This window comes from Canis aureus, chromosome 4 (assembly GCF_053574225.1).
Source record: "Canis aureus isolate CA01 chromosome 4, VMU_Caureus_v.1.0, whole genome shotgun sequence".
NCBI lineage: Eukaryota > Metazoa > Chordata > Mammalia > Carnivora > Canidae > Canis > Canis aureus.
This window is the reverse complement of record NC_135614.1, coordinates 75,672,082-75,691,966: the sequence shown is the minus strand read 5'-3', so window position 1 is coordinate 75,691,966 and position 19,885 is coordinate 75,672,082. Positions and strand designations below refer to the sequence as shown.

The 19,885-nt window shown below is 39.4% G+C and overlaps 1 protein-coding gene and 1 pseudogene across 3 annotated transcripts; one reads left to right on the top strand and one right to left on the bottom strand.

The window, feature by feature from the left end:
- Positions 1-174: 174 nt before the first annotated feature.
- On the bottom strand, positions 175-19,209 carry AMACR (alpha-methylacyl-CoA racemase). Of its 3 annotated transcripts, XM_077896306.1 has the most exons (5): positions 18,921-19,194; positions 16,128-16,271; positions 14,698-14,858; positions 10,942-11,128; positions 175-1,782 (listed from the first exon to the last, which is right to left on the bottom strand). In XM_077896306.1, exons 1-5 carry the CDS (start codon positions 19,165-19,167, stop codon positions 1,373-1,375), a joined length of 1,149 nt encoding a protein of 382 aa, XP_077752432.1. In that variant the 5' UTR covers positions 19,168-19,194; the 3' UTR covers positions 175-1,372. The 3 variants fall into 3 exon arrangements, 1 of the variants encoding a protein (XP_077752432.1); XR_013378685.1 differs by lacking the exon at positions 14,698-14,858 and having other exon boundaries at positions 1,644-1,782; positions 18,921-19,206; XR_013378686.1 differs by lacking the exons at positions 175-1,782; positions 14,698-14,858 and adding an exon at positions 2,046-7,402 and having other exon boundaries at positions 18,921-19,209.
- Positions 7,183-8,123, top strand: LOC144312004 (protein SET-like; annotated as a pseudogene).
- Positions 19,210-19,885: the final 676 nt, after the last annotated feature.

Sequence of the window (19,885 nt, the reverse complement as noted above, 5' to 3'; positions counted from 1 at the left end):
ATGGAAACATAGGAAGGGCTCCTTAGAACTAAAAGTTTGTGAGTACCTAGAATTGTCCTAGACACCAGAGTGATTGAGTGATATTTGAACCCAACACCCTTCTGACTCCAAATTTCACAACACTGTATAAAACTTCCCAGGACTGACAACACACAAGAAGTTTCACAAAGAAGGTTGTGTTTGAACCAACTCTAAATTTGCGAAATCAACAAGCTGGAGCAAGAGGGGCTGGGAGCATTGTTAGTCCTGGAAAATATTACAGAATATGAAAAGGAATGGAAGGAAGAGAGACCATCACATAATTAGGCACTTAAGGCAGTCCTATATAAAGCACTAGGGAGCAGGGATCATGGATGGGACTAAATAGTCAGGGAGAAGTCTTGTTATAAATAAAGAGTTGATATGCTATATACGTGGCTTTATATTTTGTTATATAGGAAAAAGAGAGGACCATTGAAGAATTTTACAGGACTGAAAGACCAGTCTGGTGTGGTAAAGATTACCAGTAGAGTAACACGATAAAAAGAAAAAAAATGAAGGCAGTAATACTGGAGGTCAAAAATCAGGTAGGCTAGCTGAGCAGTAGTCTAGGGCAGAGGTAACAGGGGCCTGAATGAAGGCAGCATTGGGTGTTGGACTGAGGGGACTGGTACAGAGCTATGAAGATGGAAGTGACGGTACTTCACTCCTGACATTCACTTCTTCAAAATTTTGAAGATAGTAAACAAAGTGAAAACCAGCATCTGTTAAACAGACACCACATGAAGTATCAGTGAAGTAGATGGCACTTTGAACATAAGATTGCACTATAATCCAGGTGGCTCAGCAGTTGAATGCCTTCGGTTCAGGGCATGATCCTGGAGTCCCAGGATTGAGGCCCACATAGGGCTCCCTGCATGGAGCCTGCTTCTCCCTCTGCCTCTCTCTCGCTGTGTCTCTCATGAATAAATAATAAATGCAAAAATGCTTTTTAAGTGCTATTTAAAGGACTTTCTTAAAAGCTTTTCAAAATTAAAAGCATAAGTAAATATTGAGGGGTGAAAGGCTTTTTTTTTTTTTTAGTAAAAAGCATATCTATTCATTTAAGGTATATTATTAACATTTTTATATTAAAAATATAATCTGTCAAGTAAATTGAAAGGCAGAAAAACTGTCACAACTTAATATTGGTAAACTAAAAGTCCTCCTCAATCAAAAGCTATGATTTTAACCATTTTCAGTATTCAATCATTACTGTGTAATCAATCTTGTTTCTTGATTAGAATAGTTGGTGCCCTGTGATACTGTTCCTTCATGTTTCCACACAATTTTATGTATTATTCTATACTGAACATGCAATATTCAAATTCACTTGCACTAGGAGGCCTGGAACTTAGAGATTAGCTCTTGACTTATTAATTTCAATAATTTTATCTGAGGTAAGCTGATTGATCTCTGTCTGGTTGAACCCAAATTCTCTAAGTATCTCTTCAGTATGTTCTCCTACAAAAGGATTCCTTTTGCAAGAAGGAACAGCTGGGGTGCCTGACAGCAGAGGTGCAGGGCGGGGACTCACACTCTGTTCCTCATTAATGATAAATGAGCCCCGTTCTTTGTTATGATCGTGGTGGATAACCTCTTCAAATGTCAGAACTGGAGTCACACATGCATCTGTGCCATCAAAGATCTGACACCACTCTGCCTTTGTCTTCTTTGCAAATATATCTGCAAATCTCTTCTTCATTTCTGGCCAATCACTCATGCTCATCTGATCAGGAAGTTCATCAGACTTTAGTCCAAGTCCTAAGATAGAAACACAATTTCTTAAATTATTATGCATTAGGTGGAGTGATTATAATCAATGAAAATGCATTTGTCCTCACCACACCATCCCAAATAGGATGTTCTATAAGAGTCTCTCAACTGGGTCAAGAGAAGAAATTGAAACTCAACTTGAAGTTGAAGCCAATGGCTAGAGGGAAGAAGGTGGCAGGACTCCAAAGAGACTTCCCACTGCCAGGGTGATGTTATTTATATTTCATCAAAAGTTGTCTATTTGTAAAGGTCTAGTTTCTAGAAATTGATTTTTCCCTGAGTAGGTTTTCAAAAAGAAATTTCCTCATGATGTTATTATCGGCCATACTAAATTCAAATAACCCCACATTTTATAATAGTGTACCCAAACCCTACAAAAGATAACATTTAAATGACTTTACATGACTATCCCATTTTTTGAAGGAAGAAACCTAAAATGATTAAATTCAAAAATTGCAATTTTTTTGTATAATATTCACTTCTTTTTATTTTGTTTTGTTGTTTTTTTTGTTTTTTTTTTTTACTTCTTTTTATTTTGGTCAAATAAAATCGCTCTAGTAAAACAGTGATGTTTGACTTATCACCCTCTTAAAACACTGCTGTGAACTAGAAACAAAGGATTTGTAAGGTAACCAAAGACACATGTAACAAGTTGTCCCCACAGATAATAGGACAGAAAGTGATCACCCAGCCAAATCATGAGTGAGGTACACAGACTTCTGTGTCAAGCATGAAGGAGACCTTGAAGGCCTCATCAACACACGGTGCAGAAAAGAGGAAAGCATCCAGCTGGGGATTTAACAGAAAGGATGGCTTCTCAGGCCCATGACCTGATCTGCGCCTCCTTTATGGACTACAAGCACTTACACCTGCAGATACACCTGAACTCCAGTGCTGATTAAATTATAGCCGAAAGGCCACTTTACTAGAGTTTGGTATAAATGTCATTTTTACTCCCTCATGGAAGAAGATTTTTAAATGTAGATGGTTAGAGTGGAGCAATAATGAAAGGCCCTTCTTCTTACGCATGTTATTCTGCATTAGTTTAGTCAAGTTAATCTAATAATTCTCACTTTTATCATCTTCTCCTTCCCTATTATGTAGGAGAACAATGACTAATTGTAAGCTGCTCTGAAGAGGAAGATCCTTACACACACACACACACACACATATATATATATATATATTTTTTTTTTTTTGAGGAAGATCTTATAGAAGTAAGAAGACATGAATACTGCAGGCCATTCTTAGGATCCTGAGGTATATAAGGAAATAAAGAGAACTCATGTAGTTTTGGATAGTTGTGAAAAGACACCTATGGGATATACAGAAAATAAATTTTTCTCTGTAGCCACTTGTCCTATTCAAATACCAGGAAAAACACGGAGCTATAACTTCAGGTTTGTCACTAAAATCTAAAAAAAAAAAAAAAGTTTCTAAGGATGTCTTTTACTTTGCTTTCTTTTTCCTGATTGCCCCAAACTCTGTGACTGAAAAACAAACAAAATGACTAATTAACCAAAATTAGGGATAGATCATAGCTACTGTTAGAAACCTATTTGCATGTTTTTAAACAAGTTTTTTTAATCAGAATGCGATCAGAATCATAACACTAAATAAAATTGGATCGAATATGTTCTTTCTGTAACAGACATTATATTTGAGATCAATGGTCTCACGGGTTATAGCTTGTATACTGGAAAAATACTAGAAATCAAAGACCTCAACTCTACCCCTAATTCTGACACCCCAGGTCTTCCACTGTTTTATCATCCTCTCTCAGCCCAGTTTCCCATCCTGTCCATGACCCTGGATCAAGGCCACAGGATTAACCACCAATGGGTTAGGATACCGTACTTTCTATGCTCTTGACACTCCTGTATAGAACTCTAAAACTACTCCCCCATGTAACTGTAGATTGTGGCTAGTTTTTAACAGTATAACCAAGGTTAAATTTCAGGTATTTTAAGTCAAACAGATTTTCAAGGACTGGCCTGTAGACTCAGACACGACTTAAAATTTGGGAAAGTATGTTTTAATTTCCAAAAAGCTACCTTTATATGTACGCATATACATACACATAGGCAATTATACAAAATTATACAAAATACTAATAATTTTAAGGATCTATCATAAACTTTACTGGTCTGTAATATAGTATGAGGCATATATTAAGCAGTCAAAAATTCATGTTGTAAGTATCCAAAGATACATATTTACAAAGACTAGAGTTTATTACAAAGACTAGCGTTTATTAATAAGTAACAAACATTTGTTACAATACAAAACTGGAAAAATGAAAATGAACTTGAATAAGGAAATGGTTAAGTTTTAGTACAAGTATACCATCGAATATCATATGGCTGCTATATAAATCATCAGGCTACAGATTTTTTTGTATTGACAAGAAAAAACATCTTTAGTAAACTACTGAATAAAAAAAGATAGTTATTAACTATACATTTACATAATTTTATATAAATATAAATATAATTTATAAATAAGTAAAACAATTATGTTGATATGTACACAGAAAGTCCTTGAAAGCCACATCCCAAACTTTCCTAAAGTGGAAGGACAAGAGAGAATTCTTACTTCTTACTTGACAAATTCTGTACTACACTTTTTTCTAAAACACACATTATTTTGAATTATTTTTCATTTTTAAAAAATTGTCATAGCATAAAATTTATAGTAATGGTTTTAAATTTCTGAGGAATGGCAATACAGCTTTCCACAGTGGCTACGCAATTTTCATTCCCACCAGTAATGCATAGGGTTGCAGTTTCTCCACAACCTTGGCAACACTTGTTATCTGCTTTTCTTTTAATGATATTTTGGAATTTTAAGACAACTTAAAAAAAATTCTCTATTGCTTACCGATTATACTACACCAGTCTTAACATCCCAAAACGTGTCATGAAATTCTTTGTTTTCAGATTTCTTTGCCCCAGAAAGCAGTAGGGCCACAGTACAATAGAATTGGTACCTTACAAATATCTCGTGTATTTATGTTCAGATACTGAAGAGTTTAATTGAAGTATGGTCTCAAGGATCTCAAATATAAGGTAAAATAAATGAGGCATATAATTAATATTACCTAAAAAAATCATTATAGATGTGGCAGTTTGTCCAGAGAGTAATAATGTACATGAGATTAGTAAGTACTATTTTTGTATATAGATACACAAAATAGATAAATACTATAAAAGAAAGAAAATGCTGAGTTATTCTGGCATGGACTACATAGATTAACCAAAGCTGATTTAACATGGCTAAGTCAAGCCTGAATCACAAATCACCTCTCAGCTAAGGATCCCTAGTGAACCCTGAAGGGACAGACAGGGGGTTAAGGATATCATAAAAGGCTGTGGGTACAAAAAGAGGAGGCTATAAAAAAAAAAAAAAAAAATCAGGATGTTTAAAGAGTTTAGATTTAGAAAGAGAAAATCCAGAAGGTGGTAAGAAGTTGAGGGACTGGAGCAAGCAGCCAACTAGAAAAATGTCTCATTTCATTGTCAGTATTTACAGAAAAACTCACTCACTGTGGTGGAGTGTGGATGTTAGCAAATGATCATGCCACACATCTGTTTCAGATGACAGTAAGATACACCAAGGAGGGAAGTTAACTCCTGGAATGGCAGAGCAAGAACCTTCAGAAACCTGCTCTTTCATAAAAGCAACAAAAACCCTGGCACAAACGGTCAGAAATAAGCTTTTTGCAACTCTGGAAATTAGAAGTTTACTACAATTCAAAGAGCATTTACTCAGGAAAAACAACTACATCTTAAGTTCAGTGAGACCTGTGGTGTTAGAACTTGCACTAATTGAGGGACACCGGGGTGGCTCAGTGGTTGAGCATCTGCCTTTGGCTCAAGGTGGGATCCTGGAGTCTGGGAATCAAGTCCCACATAGGGCTCTCCACAGGAAGCCTGCTTCTCACTCTGCCTATGTCTCTGACTCTCTCTGTGTCTCTCATTAAAAACAAACAAACAAACAAAAAAACTCTTTAAAACAATAAAACAGAAACTTGTGCTAATTTCATCCCTCTCTCTTTGGCTCTGTGGTAGCCAGCAAAACCAACAGGCTCTCAATCACAGTGCTGTAATAACGAACAAGGTAACAGCAATGAGGTAGGAAGCAAATGAGTTTAGAGCTTCCCAAAAATCCCATCCCCAGAGAACTGCCATTTATCTAGCAGCTCCCTGAAAGGCTCCATTCTCAGGGCTTGCTTCATTTGATCGGAATTAGAGCTCACAATGCCCTATGCCTGGAACATTTTTTGACATTTGTCAAAAAAAAAAAAAAATCAATGGTAACTGTTTAATAGCATAGCTATCTGAGGTGGCATTCCCTGTTGGGACTAAAAAGAAGCTGACAATCAAAAGAAAAAAGTAGGGAATAGGATGCTCATGGGGGACTTTGAAATGCTCTAACATATTCCAGAGAATTTAGAAGGCATCTATGTAGGGCCCAGGAAAGATATGGCCAGGTCCTAATCTTTCACCTCTGGCTTAACCCTGAATCTCTGCACAAGTAAGAAGTGAAGGCACAGCACCTCAGAAAAAGATGGGAAATTAATTAGTTCAAAGGATTTAAGGACATCTCTACCCAACCATTACCTACGTGATCACCAACCTAACTGAACAGACTTCAGTGGCTGAAGATAACTAAAGAATACAGAGTTAGTCCAGAAAAGTCATTAAATAAACAAATAGCAGCAACAGCAAATCCGGGACTGGAGAGATGGCAAGGGAAAAGGAAACCTGATTTCCAGAGTTGCCACATCACATTATTTAAAATATCCAGTTTCAACAAAATTTGTGAGGCATGCAAAGAAGGAAAATATGGCCCATACACAAGACAAAAAGCAATCATCAGAAACTGTCCCTGAAAAAGCCAGACATTGGACTTACTGGAAAAGACTTTAAATCAGCTAGCTATTTATAATATGTTTAAAGCACTGAAGGAAACCACATCTGAAAAATTAAAGTTTGAGAATGAAGTCTAATCAAAGAGAATATCAATAAGGATAAATTACTGAAAAAGGAACCAAAAACTGGAATTGAAAAGTACAATTACAAATACAAACTCAGGACAGCCCACGTGGCTTAGCGATTTAGCGCCGCCTTCAGCCCAGGCTGTGATCCTGGAGTCCCAGGATTGAGTCCCACATCGGGCTCCTTGCATGGAGCCTGCTTCTCCCTCGGCTGGTGTCTCAGCCTCTGTGTGTCTCTCATGAATAAATAAATAAATAAATCTTAAAACAAAACTCAGTAGAGGGGACTCAATAATAGACATGAACTGGCAGGAGAAAGAATCTGTGAACTCAAAGAGAAGTAAACTGCTTATCCAGCCTGAGGAACAGAAAGAAAAAAGAAAAGAAAAATGAACAGAACTTCAGAGATCAAGAGGACACCATGGTACCATCGAGAATACCACATAAGCTCCAGTTGGAGCTTCTTCCACACATGCCTCTGCCCTTGTTTCTTGGACTTTCCTCAAAGCCTGGCCCCCAAATACCAGTCTTCGCTCCTACCTCAAACCAGGAAACTGAGACTGCCTCCTGCCTCCAAGCCAGAGGAAAATGTCAACTTCACAGCACTTGCTAGAGGGAGAAAAACAATAGCAAGCAATTGAACATGTTGATGAAGTACAAAATGAAATAGGCAGATTTAATGAACAAGACAGTGAGGAGATTTTGAAAGTAGAACAGAAATATAACAAACTCTGCCAACCATTTTTCTGAAGAGTCAGAACTGATTGCCAAAGTTCCAAATTTGTCAACCATCCACAAGTATCTGCACTGCTTGAGGAGGAGGATGAAGAGGTAGGTGTTACATTATTTGACAAGAGTTGCAGTGACAGAATTTGAAGACATTAAATCAGGTTACAGACCAGAATATTATTTTGGTGAAAATCCATAAAGTTCTCTCCAAATAATTTCATCTGAATGAGAGTGGTGATCCACCTTCAAAGTCTACCAAAATCAAATAGAAATCTGGAAAGGATTTGATGAAATGTTCAAGTGAAACAGAATAAAGCCAGCAGGAAAAGACAGCATGAGGAACCAGAGAATTTCTTCACCTGGTTTACTATCATTCTGATGCAGGTGCAGATGAGTTAGGAGAGGTCATCAAAGATGACATTTGGCCAAATCCATTATAGTACTAGTTGGTTCCTGATACAGATGATGAAGAGAGAAAAGGATGATGATGATGATGATGAAGGTATAGAAGATATTAAGAAGGAAATGAGGATGAAGGTGAAGAAGATGAAGATGATGATGGGGGGGGTGAGGAGAGGAGGATGAAGAAGAAGAGGACTAATGGAACACTGATGGAGTCTAATCTTCCTTTTTAATTTTCTCCAGTCCCTTTGGGGCAAGTTGCAGTCTGTCTCTCTCTTTTTCTACTCTGGTGCTGATTTGCCGTTTTTTTTGTTTTTGTTTTTTTTTAAGTCTTTTTTTCTCTCCCTTTATACCATGGTTCTCAACTTATTTTGAAGGGAAATACCTTGAGTAGAATACAGAGGGAAAAGAATGTGTACCCCTTTTTGTTCCAAATTTATTTTTATCCCTTCCTGTCTCAACAAAACTTTATGGAATCAATGCCACTGTGCTCTGTGGGAAAAAATAAAAACCTGCTTCTTTAGCTCTACTGGAAGCTGAAGGGTGCTAGGGCCCTGTGTGATAGTGTGTAGAATTCCAGCTTTTTTCCTTGTTTCTCTGTATATGGAGCTCGGAGGTTACACTGTCTATCTTCGTGAATATGGACAGTTAGCACTTACCAACATGTATCTGTCTACTTTCTCTTGTTAAAAAAAAAAAAAAAAAAAAAGGAAAAAAAAAACTTCAAAAAATGGGGTTATTGAGGGTCAGCAAAGGGTGGGTTTGAGGTATTTTGGTGGGTTAAGTGAGCATTTTGACAATATGGCTTCTTCTTTGGCAGGTTTAATTATGATGTTTAATGGCTATCCTTGCATTTTAAGATGACACTTTTACAATTATCATATGATCTCACTCATTTGTGGAATATAAGAAATAGTGAAAGGGACCATAGGGAAGGGGGGGGGGGAACTAAGTGGGGAAAAATTAAAGAGGAAGACAAACAGTAAGAGACTCCTAACTCCGGGAAACAAAAAAGTTACAGAAGGGGAGGTGGGTGGGGGGACAGGGTAACTGGGTGACAGGCACTAAGGAGGACACATAATGAGATGAGCACTGATGCTGTACTATGTGTTGGCAAATTAAATTTAAATAAATTTTTTTAAAATAACAATAAACATGGACTATCAATAAAAAAAATGACACTTTTAAAATAAAATTCTCTTCTAATGATAACTTGAGCCCTGCCACATAATGGGAGAATCAGCAGAACCTGTAGGATCTTATTTGAAATTGACATTCTCTATTTTAATTTTGTTCCTGTTTCTTTTTAAATTTTCTTTTTGTTTCACTGGAAAGATGATGCTCAGTTTAAATGTTAAAAATGTACAAGTCACTTTGTTACAATAAAACTAAATGTGTACACACACACAACATAAGTCTCAGAAGAAGAGAGACAGAAAAGGCAGAAAAAAAATCCTTGAGGAAATAATGTCTGGCAAATTCCCAAATTTGATGAAAAACAAATTAACTGCACATCCAAGAATCATCTCCAGGAACTCAAGCAAGATAAAATCAGAGATCCGCACTTAGAACAAACAAATGAGCTCAGTGAGGTTGCAAGAAACAAGACCAATATACAAAAATCACTATATACTATATATTTCCATATACTAGCAAAGAATACAAAAATGATACCATTTACAATAACATCAAAAATAGTAAAATTCTTCAGTATAAATTTTACCAAATAAGTGTAGGTTTTGTGCATTGAAAATTACAAAGAATCACTGAAAGAAATTATAGACCCAAATAAATGAAAAGCATCCCATGTTCATGGATATTACGGCTTAATATTAGTAAAATAGTAGTAATTTACTAATTTACATTAGTAAAATGGCAATAATCCCCAGACTGATGCTCAGATTCAACACAACCCCTCTCAAAAATCCCTTTTTTGCAGAAATTGGCAAGGTGATCCTAAAATACATATGGAAATGGTAAGGGCCCTGAAAAGCCAAAACAATCCTGAAAAAGAACAAAATTGGAAGACTCATACTTTCTAATTTCAAACTTACTACAAAGCCACAGTGATCAATACAGCATGGTGCTAACATAAGGAGAGACATGTGCATGAATGGAACAGAATCAAGTCCCAACATAAACCCTTATACTTATGGTCAACAGATTTTCAACAAGGATGCCAAAACCATTCAATGGAGAAAGAACAGTCTTTTTGACGAACAGTGCTGGGAAAATTGGATAGCCATATGCAAAACAATGAAGTTGGACCTTTACCTCACCCCATATATAAAAATTAACTCATCATGTAACAGAGACTTAAATGTGAGTGCTGAAACTATTAAAATTTTAAAAGAAAACATTGGGGTGAGACTATAAAATTGGGAGTTCCCTGAATAACTTCCATGCAATACTTAATAAAGGATAAGTAATAAAAATGTCCTAATAACAGGTGCCCAGGTGGCCCCTGACACTAAAAGATTATAGGTGACATCTATCAAGGAATAAGAACTGTGGAACCAGCAGGTCATTTCTAAGGAAGAATAATATGTGGGCACACAGGGCAATATAAACATCCAATTCTCGAGTATGAAATGCAATAAAAAATTGAACTTCTAGGGCAGCCTGGGTGGCTCAGCGGTTTAGCGCCACCTTCAGCCCAGGGCATGATCCTAGAGACCCGGGATAGAGTCCCACGCTGGGCTCCTTGCATGGAGCCTGCTTCTCCCTCTGCCTATGTCTCTGCCTCTCATGAATAAATAAATAAAATCTTAAAAAAAAAATTTTTCTACAAAATGGGTACTTTTTTTAAACTCTGAGCTATTCTACAGACTTGTCAAATTACCTGTCCTTTCAAAACATAAGGGAAATGCCCCACAATACAATGATGGCTATAATTAGGTCAATTATAAGGTAGACACATAATAAAAGACATATGAATTTCAAAATGCTCCAAGATAGAGGTTAAAGAACATCCACAAGAAAAGGGGAAGTGGAGGAGGCACATGAAAGTTACCCACCGTTGATCAGCAGCTTGTAGAACTGGGGTTCCAATGCTCCAACAGCCATGAACCCCTCATCTGCCGTCCTATAAGTTGTGTAGAAAGGTGCTCCACCATCTAATAAATTCTGTCCTCGAGGATTTTCCCACAGCCCCATTTGTAGAGAATGCCACAGGAAAGAACTCAGGTATGCTGTTCCTTCCACCTTTAAAGAAGAAACAGCATACACTATGAATCCAGGTATTTAAACTGTAAAAGCATGATTAATTTCCACTTAAGATTTTTTCAACATTTGTATAAAAATGTTTGAGTATAGGAAGATTGTATCTAATTATACAACTTCTTTGATATTTCAGTGAAATGTGTTAGAACAGATTTATGATACAGGATTTCTCCACTATTTAGGTTAGAAGGTACTTTTCAGAAAAGACATAGAAGCAACTACTTTTGTTCTCCTTTTCAAATAAAACTGCCAAATGTTGACAATTTTTTAAGCCAAGTGAGGGCACATGGAAGTTCATTAAATACTCTCTATATAATTATGTATGTTAAAAAATAACAGAATAAAAAGTTAAAAATAAAACTGGTTTTTAAAAATCTATCTTCTGATCTCAATATCTATAAACACATACATGTAAATATGCGAAGCATATCACATTATAATGGTAAATCATATTACAGTTAAATTTCACCTATTCTAGTTTGATTTCAAGCCCAGGAAAATTATATTTGAGTATTTAATATATTCTAATTTTAATAATCACTAGAAAGTTACAAAATAAACAGAAAATGTAAGTGGCACTTATAAACAAGTTTTCTGAGTCCATACAAACTAGTTTGGGAATGCCAACTTCCCACTGAATGCTGAAAAGTAACAGGAATGGATTCATATCCTTAGGTACAAATGTTACAGGCTGCATGTACCGGACTATCCAAAGAAGACTACTTCCCTATCCTTATGGCTTTCTAATCCTAATGATTCTAGTACCCCAGGAGAAGGCCATCAAAGCATCCTCATCTCCAGGAGTTGGAATGGCGTGGGCCTATGGAATTTATCAGTTACGGGCTGTGAAATAAATGCAAAATATATCTTTAGATACATCCCAATTTTCCCTTTTAACTTGAAATCTCATGTATATCTCAATTTATGGCTCTGATATCTCACATACCAAATAGTATGTGTATTTTGGATTAGTGGCCTAAAGAGATGCTTTTTTTGAAACTGGGTTACAAAGATTTTGGAGAGTCCCCATATTTATACATATACACATTCACATAGAATGATATACCACACAGAATGATACATACACATACCACACGTGTGTATACATATTTATATATAATTTCTTTTATATACCAGATATACTGATGAGTCTGTTGACAAAAGATGCACTAATACAGTTATGGGTCCAGTTTGGCCCATTCAGGACACAGAGAGGCACTATTTTAATCCTTCCTTTATTTGGGGCCACAGGAGAATACAGGACAGAAACAGAGTAGTTACAATCCTCACCTCCTTATGCTACCCAGGCATATGGCTTCTCTTGCCCTTCACCCACATGTGGAGAAGCTAACAAGAGCCTTTTGACACAGGAAAACTGCAGCCTCAATTTCCCCACCTTTTATACTGTTCTCATCATGTGGGACAACAGCCGATGTGCCAGGGCACAACCACCCCAGCTGAAGTCAAGTGCACATCCCCAGATCAGGGACAACAAACACAGGAAAACAGATGTCATGTTTCTCAGTTTTAACTTGACAGTTTCAAAGGAGATGACTTCAGGACATCATAGGCAGGCCTGAGTCAAGAATTCTGTTGCTAAAAACATCTGAAAACTATGGCCTAAAAGAATAAAGTATCTGGAGACACCTGGGTGGCTCAGCAGTTGGGCGTTTGCCTTTGGCTCAGGGCGTGATCCCGGAATCCCGGGATGGAGTCCCACATCGGGCTCCCTGCATGGAGCCTGCTTCTCCCTCTGCCTGTGTCTCTGCCTATCTCTCTGTATCTCTCATGAATAAATAAATAAAATATTAAAAAAAAAAAAGAAAAAAAAGAATAAGGTATCTGTTCCCACTAATCAGCTTCTAAAACTATTTTGTATTACAAGGGTTCCCAGAAATCAGAAAGTAAAGAATGCCATGCTTTACTAATCCATTAAGCCTTGAGTTATTAGCCAACACTCATTTTACCCTGATGCAACACAAACCCTGAATCAAGTTTGCATTTCCACATATATTAAAAACCTATCTTCCTAATCATCATGTAACTCTAATTAAACACAGTCTGATGAAAGCAGCAATTATCTTTTATTTCTATTTGACTATAAATGAGCAATTACACTAGTAAATTATTCAAATTATTATTAAGTATTTAATAATACTTGAGTAACCTTAAGTTCTCCTTAAAACTCCCAAGGTCCAATGTTTGTTTTTAGCTCATTCCTTTTGGACCACAGTGACCATGTCCATAGAGTGGGTTTTGATAAGAGTATCAGATGACACAGAAATAGCACAGGGGTTAGCCTTTGAGAAGGCAGTGCAAGCCAAAGCCCAAGTGAGGGCCCTGGAAATGACCTTTTGTAAGCAGGCCCTGCTTTGGGGTTCCCGCTCAGCAGGGAGTCACATTGAGGATTCTCTCTCTCCCTCTCCCTCTCCCCTCACTAATGTGCACACATGCACACAAGTTCTTTCTCTCCAATATGTAAATCTTAAAAACAAAAAAACAAAAAAAAAAGGGCAGGAGAGTCACCCTTGACCCCTTCCACTCCCCTCACTGCCAATGCATCACCAAATCCTGGCAATTTTACATCTCAAATATAAATATCCCTTAAATCCAGGCTCATTCTACCACCAATGACTTCAACACTTGTGCTTCTCTCTCAGCAACAACCCAGTAACTCTCTGTCTCCAGTCTTGTCTTCCTCACATCCATCTCCATTCTCCCTCCAAAGACCTATCTAAATGCAAACCTGTAATGGTGCTGGATTGGGCTCCTCCCCTGTGGCTTTGAGAACTTGGGCAAATTTTGATGCTTCGGTTTCCTCCTCTTTAAAATAATGCATTCTAAGTGAAACTGCTATTTTGAGGATTAGGAGAAATCACACAGGGAAAGTGTCTAGCATAACACGAGGCACGTGCTCAATGCATGACAGTAAAAAAGCCAAAACCTCACAACGTTGGAGTCTCCCCTAAAAATGTAGAAGGAAGGTCTAGACTGGCCCATTTTACTTTAGCACTTTTTTTTTTAAGATTTTATTTCTTATTTATTTATTCATGAGAGACACAGAGAGAGGCAGAGGGAGAAGGCAGCCAGATGTGGGACTCCATCCTGCGACTCCAGGATCACATCACCCCCTGAGCCAAAGGCAGGCACTAAACTGCTGAGCCACCCAAGCGTCCCTTACTTTTGAACTCTTAAGAATCTTTTCTATCTGCTAAGGGAGATTTCCTGAGCCCAGTTTTAAATGAAGAATGCCTGAAAACTATATTCTAAGCACAAGAATTAGCGTGGGGAAAACTGTTGAAACTAACACAGGAATTAGATGAGCCATGAAAAGTTTAGAAAGTTGACTCCACAAACAGATAATCAATTATGATGTTCCAACACACATAAAGGATATGAAGCTATTTTAAAGAAAAGGATATACTTGGTAATTGGGTTCAAACTTCAAATCTCAATGATCTCTTGTCATGTTCAGAAAAGAATCTGAGGCAGCTGCCTATCATACTTAGGAATAACTGGTAGACTTATCACTTCCCCTAATGAACACTTACCATGTTTGCATCGATGACCTGACCTTTACCAGAGCGTGTGCGTTCAAACAGAGCCATCAAGATACCAAGTGTGCATATGAGGGCACCACCACCAAAGTCAGCCAGGAGATTCAGCGGGGCATAAGGATTCTCACCACTTCCGCCAATTTTTGACAGAACACCTATATTATTAAATAACATGAGCGAACAGTACCCATAGATTTAATGCCTATTTTAAATAAATACATGAACACCGTAAAAGGAATAACCAATCTCTCTAGTTGCTACTATAGTGAATACTAATACATAATGCTTTTCCAAATCTAAACTATTTAGCATATTTATAAGCAGGCTTTTCCCCCAACAAGGCTCCTTGTTTTGTTTTTCATTTTTTCCTTCTTTAAAATGTTATTGCAACTAATGCTTTGAGGATTTTATTACTAAGTTTTTGCTCACTAGTTTCAGGGAAAAAAAATATTGTTATCAATTTATCTTATGGCTTAACAACAGTATAATCCACTTCCATTCATATTAGAAAGAGATGCAAGAAAATAAACATAAGGAAAAGTGATTCCATTTTAAAATAGCTGGAAAAAACAATTTCATCCTCACTCTTTTCCTCTACCTTGGATTTGTACTCACAGGAAATGTGAGACTTTCTTTACTCAAAAACACAGTTTCTTAGGAAACCCTAGGATTGGGTCATTTTAAGACTTATTCTCACAGGCAAAAATTCTAATAAAGTGATAATAATGACCTGAAAACTACAGGTATTCATTGAAGTCTAAAATGGTAACTCAAGCAATCATTCATTTTTTTAAAAAAGATTTTATTTATTCATTCATGAGAGACAGAGAGAGAGAGGCAGAGACACAGGCAGAGGGAGAAGCAGGCTCCATACAGGCAGCCCGACACAGGACTCGATCCTGGGACTCTGGGATCATGCCCTGAGCCAAAGGCACCCACTCAAACTGCTGAGCCACCCAGGCGTCCCCTCAAGCAATCATTCTTAATGAAATAGCAAACAATATAAGCATTTTCAAATTACAGAACAATCACCTCTATTATCACCGCGTCTCTTACTCCCTGACAGGGGCTTGCCTGAGAATCGATCATACAAATGTAATAAGTACATGTTACTAGGAGAGTACATTATTCCTCAAATGTGTTAAGACAGGGGGAAAAGGGTCGAGAATAATTCTTCTAAGACAAACCAATCCCCCTTCTTTTTTTTTAAATTTTAACTAGGCTCCATGCAATATGTGTGGCTTGAACTCACAACCCCAAGAACAAGAATCACATGCTCCACTGACTAAGCCAGCCATGGTAACCTGATTATGATAAATATTTAATTAAGTCTGCACCTTTACATATTCTTTATAGTTAGTATAACTGTCAATCTCAGTTGGGAACAAAATGGTAAGTACAGAGAACTTACTTTGTCTACCTACCTGACAAAGCCAAAAAGTTGATGTCATGGCCTGCTGTTTTCGAGAATCTTCCTGACTGGCCAAATCCACTCAACCTGGCATAGATAAGCCTTGGATTCTCCCTCTGCAGAATCTCCGGGCCTAGCTGGAGTTTTTCCATGACACCTTAAGAGAAAATTAACAATGATTTTTTTTCTTAAAGAGGGATGAATTGAGGATGGGTGTAATCCCGTCTCTCTGGCAAATATAAAATGGCACTCTTGCAAGTCATACTAATAACATGTTTTATGGGTTTTAGCACGTTTCCAATACTTAAGGACACAATGAATGAGGTCACCATTTCTAGAATGTGTGACTTTTGCTCCAGAATACTATTTCCTTCCAGGCCTTGCTTATTTCCCTTCAGGCATATCCAAGTTCTTTTAATCCCCACAGTGGGCCTTGCATTCCTTAGGTCAGTGCCGTTATGGTTCCCCAAATCTTCTCCTTGGTCATTTATCAGAAATGGTTTGTTCTTGGGGTGCCTGGATGGCTCGGTCGGTTAAGCATCTGCCTTCGGCTCAGGTCAGGCCCGGGGTCCTTGGGATCCAGCCGTGCATTGGGCTCCCCGCTCAATGGGGGCCTGCTTCTCCCTCTCCTCCCCACTTGTGCTCTCTGCCTCTATCTCTGTCTCTCTCTCTCTCAAATAAATCTTTAAAAAAATGTTTTGTTCATTTTCTTAAATTTTTATTTTATTTAAATTCAATTTGCCAACATAAACTATAATACCAGGTGCTCATCTCATCATGTGCCCTCCTTAATGCCCATCACCCAAGTTACCCTATCCCCCGTCTCCCCCATCTCTCCTACTGCAACCCTTTGGCTCCCAATTAGGAGTCTCTCATGATTTGTCTTCTTCTCTAATGTTTGGTTTGTTCTCTTGGAACAGTTACCCTGGGGCTTTACTGGTCAAAAATATACTTTTGAAAGCGGCTATCCTTTTTAAGATCTTCTTTTTCTGTGCTGCATCATTACCTACCACCTTCTACCTCATACTGTGTTTATGTTTGTATATACACCGCTATCTTCTCTATCATCTTAGAAGTTCCCCTGGTAGGATTCATACCTGTTTCCTCAGGCCTCTCAAGTGCCTGGTATGGGTATCTTCACAAAAGGCTTGCAAATATCTATGAAAAGATTTGCTAAAATAAGCGTCTAAGAGCTCTTATCAGTACCATATTTACTGCACAAAATCCAAACAACTAGTATTTTAAATCACCTGGGATTAGAAATAATAAAGATTATATTTTTACTGTGTCTTCCTAAAGCTATGTAAATTACAAAAAAAAAAAAAAAAAGAAAGAAAGAAAGAAAGAAAAAAAAAACTCTAGTCCTCTGCCTAAACACACCCCAGCCCCAACTGTCTCACCCAGCAGCTAAGTCTGTATACGTGGTTCTACTTTCCTCCTAATTGCAAGAGCCTGGAGTCAATCATGTTGAGCCTCCATCCTTAAACAGGGCATTATTATATTGTGACACAATCCTAATTATGAAATTATTACATCCCAATCTGCAGTGAGCATAAATGAATTAACACATTTAAGATGTCTGGTGCCCCACAGACATTCAATTCATTCACCAGACATTTACTGACTTCCCGCTATGTGTCAAGCAAGGCTTTGGTTTAGTACTTGAGCAAGATTACCTTGGCAGCTGTCTGAGAAGGGATCCAAGTGGTGCTAGACCCCCAACATCCGCTTTCAAAAAGCTGTTACAACAGTGCGAAGGAAGCTACAGCAAGTATGGAAAGTAAAGCCTAAGCCAGAGAAAGGAAGAAGGACGTCTGGATTCCTGGTAACAAAGCATATGAAGTGAAGAGTATTTGGAGTTAGGGTTGGAGTGCAGGTTTCTGATTCAGGCAACTGGGTGGGTTTTGGCTCCATTTCCTGAGATTGATTTTATATATATAGGGGAGATGCATATGTTGGCAAATTGAACTCCAATAAAAGAAAAAAATTAAAAAAAAAAAAAAGGAGGAGATGCTATTTTAGGAGGTAAGATAGTGCAACTGTTTTGGGATTTGTGGAAGTTGCCAAGCCTGGGGGGCAGCCAGTTAAGAGACGTGCACGGCGTGTGTATTCCAGCAGCCGGTGGCTCTCCTTGGGGGGCGGCAGGGGGCACAAGTTATAGGCTTGGTCATCATCTATAAGAGGTGAAGACAGTCGGAATAGATAAGGTGGCTCCAGGAAGCAGAGTATAAACTAAACTGATCTGAGGCTGGAACTTGGGCAGCCCGGGTGGCCCAGCAGTTTAGTGCCGCTTTCGGCCCAGGGCGTGACCCTGGAGACCCGGGCTCGAGCCCCACGTCGGGCTCTCTGCGTGGAGCCTGCTTCTGCCTCTGCCTGTCTCTCTCTGTTGCTCATGAATAAATAAACTAAAAATCTTGAAAAAAAAAAAAAAAGAAGCTGGAACTTGGAATTTATAAGGCAGGGAGTGTTAGCCTGGGTCAGGGGGGTGGCTTGCAGAGGGTTCACCAACCCCCAAAACTGCAGAGAAACGACCCCTAAATACAGATCATCGGTGATCAGAAAAACGAGGAACCGGGGAAGGAGCGGGAAATGGGTCCAAGGAGAAGACGGCAAGAGCGGTGTCCGGGATCCCAAGTACGGGAGCCCAGCGCCGGGGCGCCCGGTCCACAGAAGACTCTAGAAGCTCCGCCCCCGCACGGCCGCGGGCAGCAGCAGCGGGGCGGCGGGCGCGGCGGGCGCGGCGGGCTCAGCGGGTCCCCCCCCCCCCCGCGGCGCGGCGGAGCAGCCGGGGCCCGCCGGGGCTCACCGTGGCGGTAGGGCTCCAGCACCACGTCCGCCCGCGCGCACAGGCGCCGCAGCACCGCCGCCCCCTGCGGCCGCTGCAGGTCCAGGGCCAGCGAGCGCTTGCCCCGGGCCAGGATGTTCATGTTTCCGCGGGCGCCCAGCCGGTCCACACGCACCACCCGCGCGCCGAAGTCCGCCAGGATCATGCCGCACAGCGGGCCCGGCGCCAGGCCCGCCAGCTCCAGCACCGAGAGCCCGCGCAGCGCCATGACAGCCCTGCGCGGCCGGCGTCTCCTGCGCCTGCGCGCTGCGCGGCCCGGAGTCTGCGCACTGGGCGGATCCCGCCCCGCCTCCTGGCCGGGTCCGCCCCGCCGTGGGGGCTTTCCCGGGGACTGCTTTCCGTCTGCGGGCTTCCAGGTCGCTGGGCTCCGGCGAGCTCACGCCTCCTCCCTCTCTGCGTATCCGCTGTTAAAAGGGTGCAGATTTTTTTGAGCAAAAGATCCAATGGGGGAAAAAAAAAAAAGATCTAATGAAGCAGCACCTAAAAGCAAAGGGGTTAGGAGCCTCTACCCACAGGAGCCGGGGAGTGGCTTTTATAGAGAAAACCAAATAAATTATTGACTAGCTATGGATTAAAATCTACTTGGCTGTTTGTGATGGGTTGTTCTTAGGTTCCATTTCATGACCTTGAGGCATTGACAGGGTTGGATTTTGGGTTGTTTAGTAAGGCTGCCTGGGCAGTAGAACCACATGGATCTAATGGCCTCCTTGTTTAATTAGTATAACACCCGCCTGTCGCTCTCCAGCTCACGTTCCTACCTTTGTCCAGACGTAAGCTGCCTCACCTCCTTCTCTCGTTTTGTTTTTATTAAAAAAAAAAAAAAAAAAACTTGAAGAGAAAATCGCGAAGAATGATAAAGAAGACATCCAGACTGGCACAATTATTTTTTTTCATATTTGCTTTCAGAGTACTGTTCCTTAAAAAAA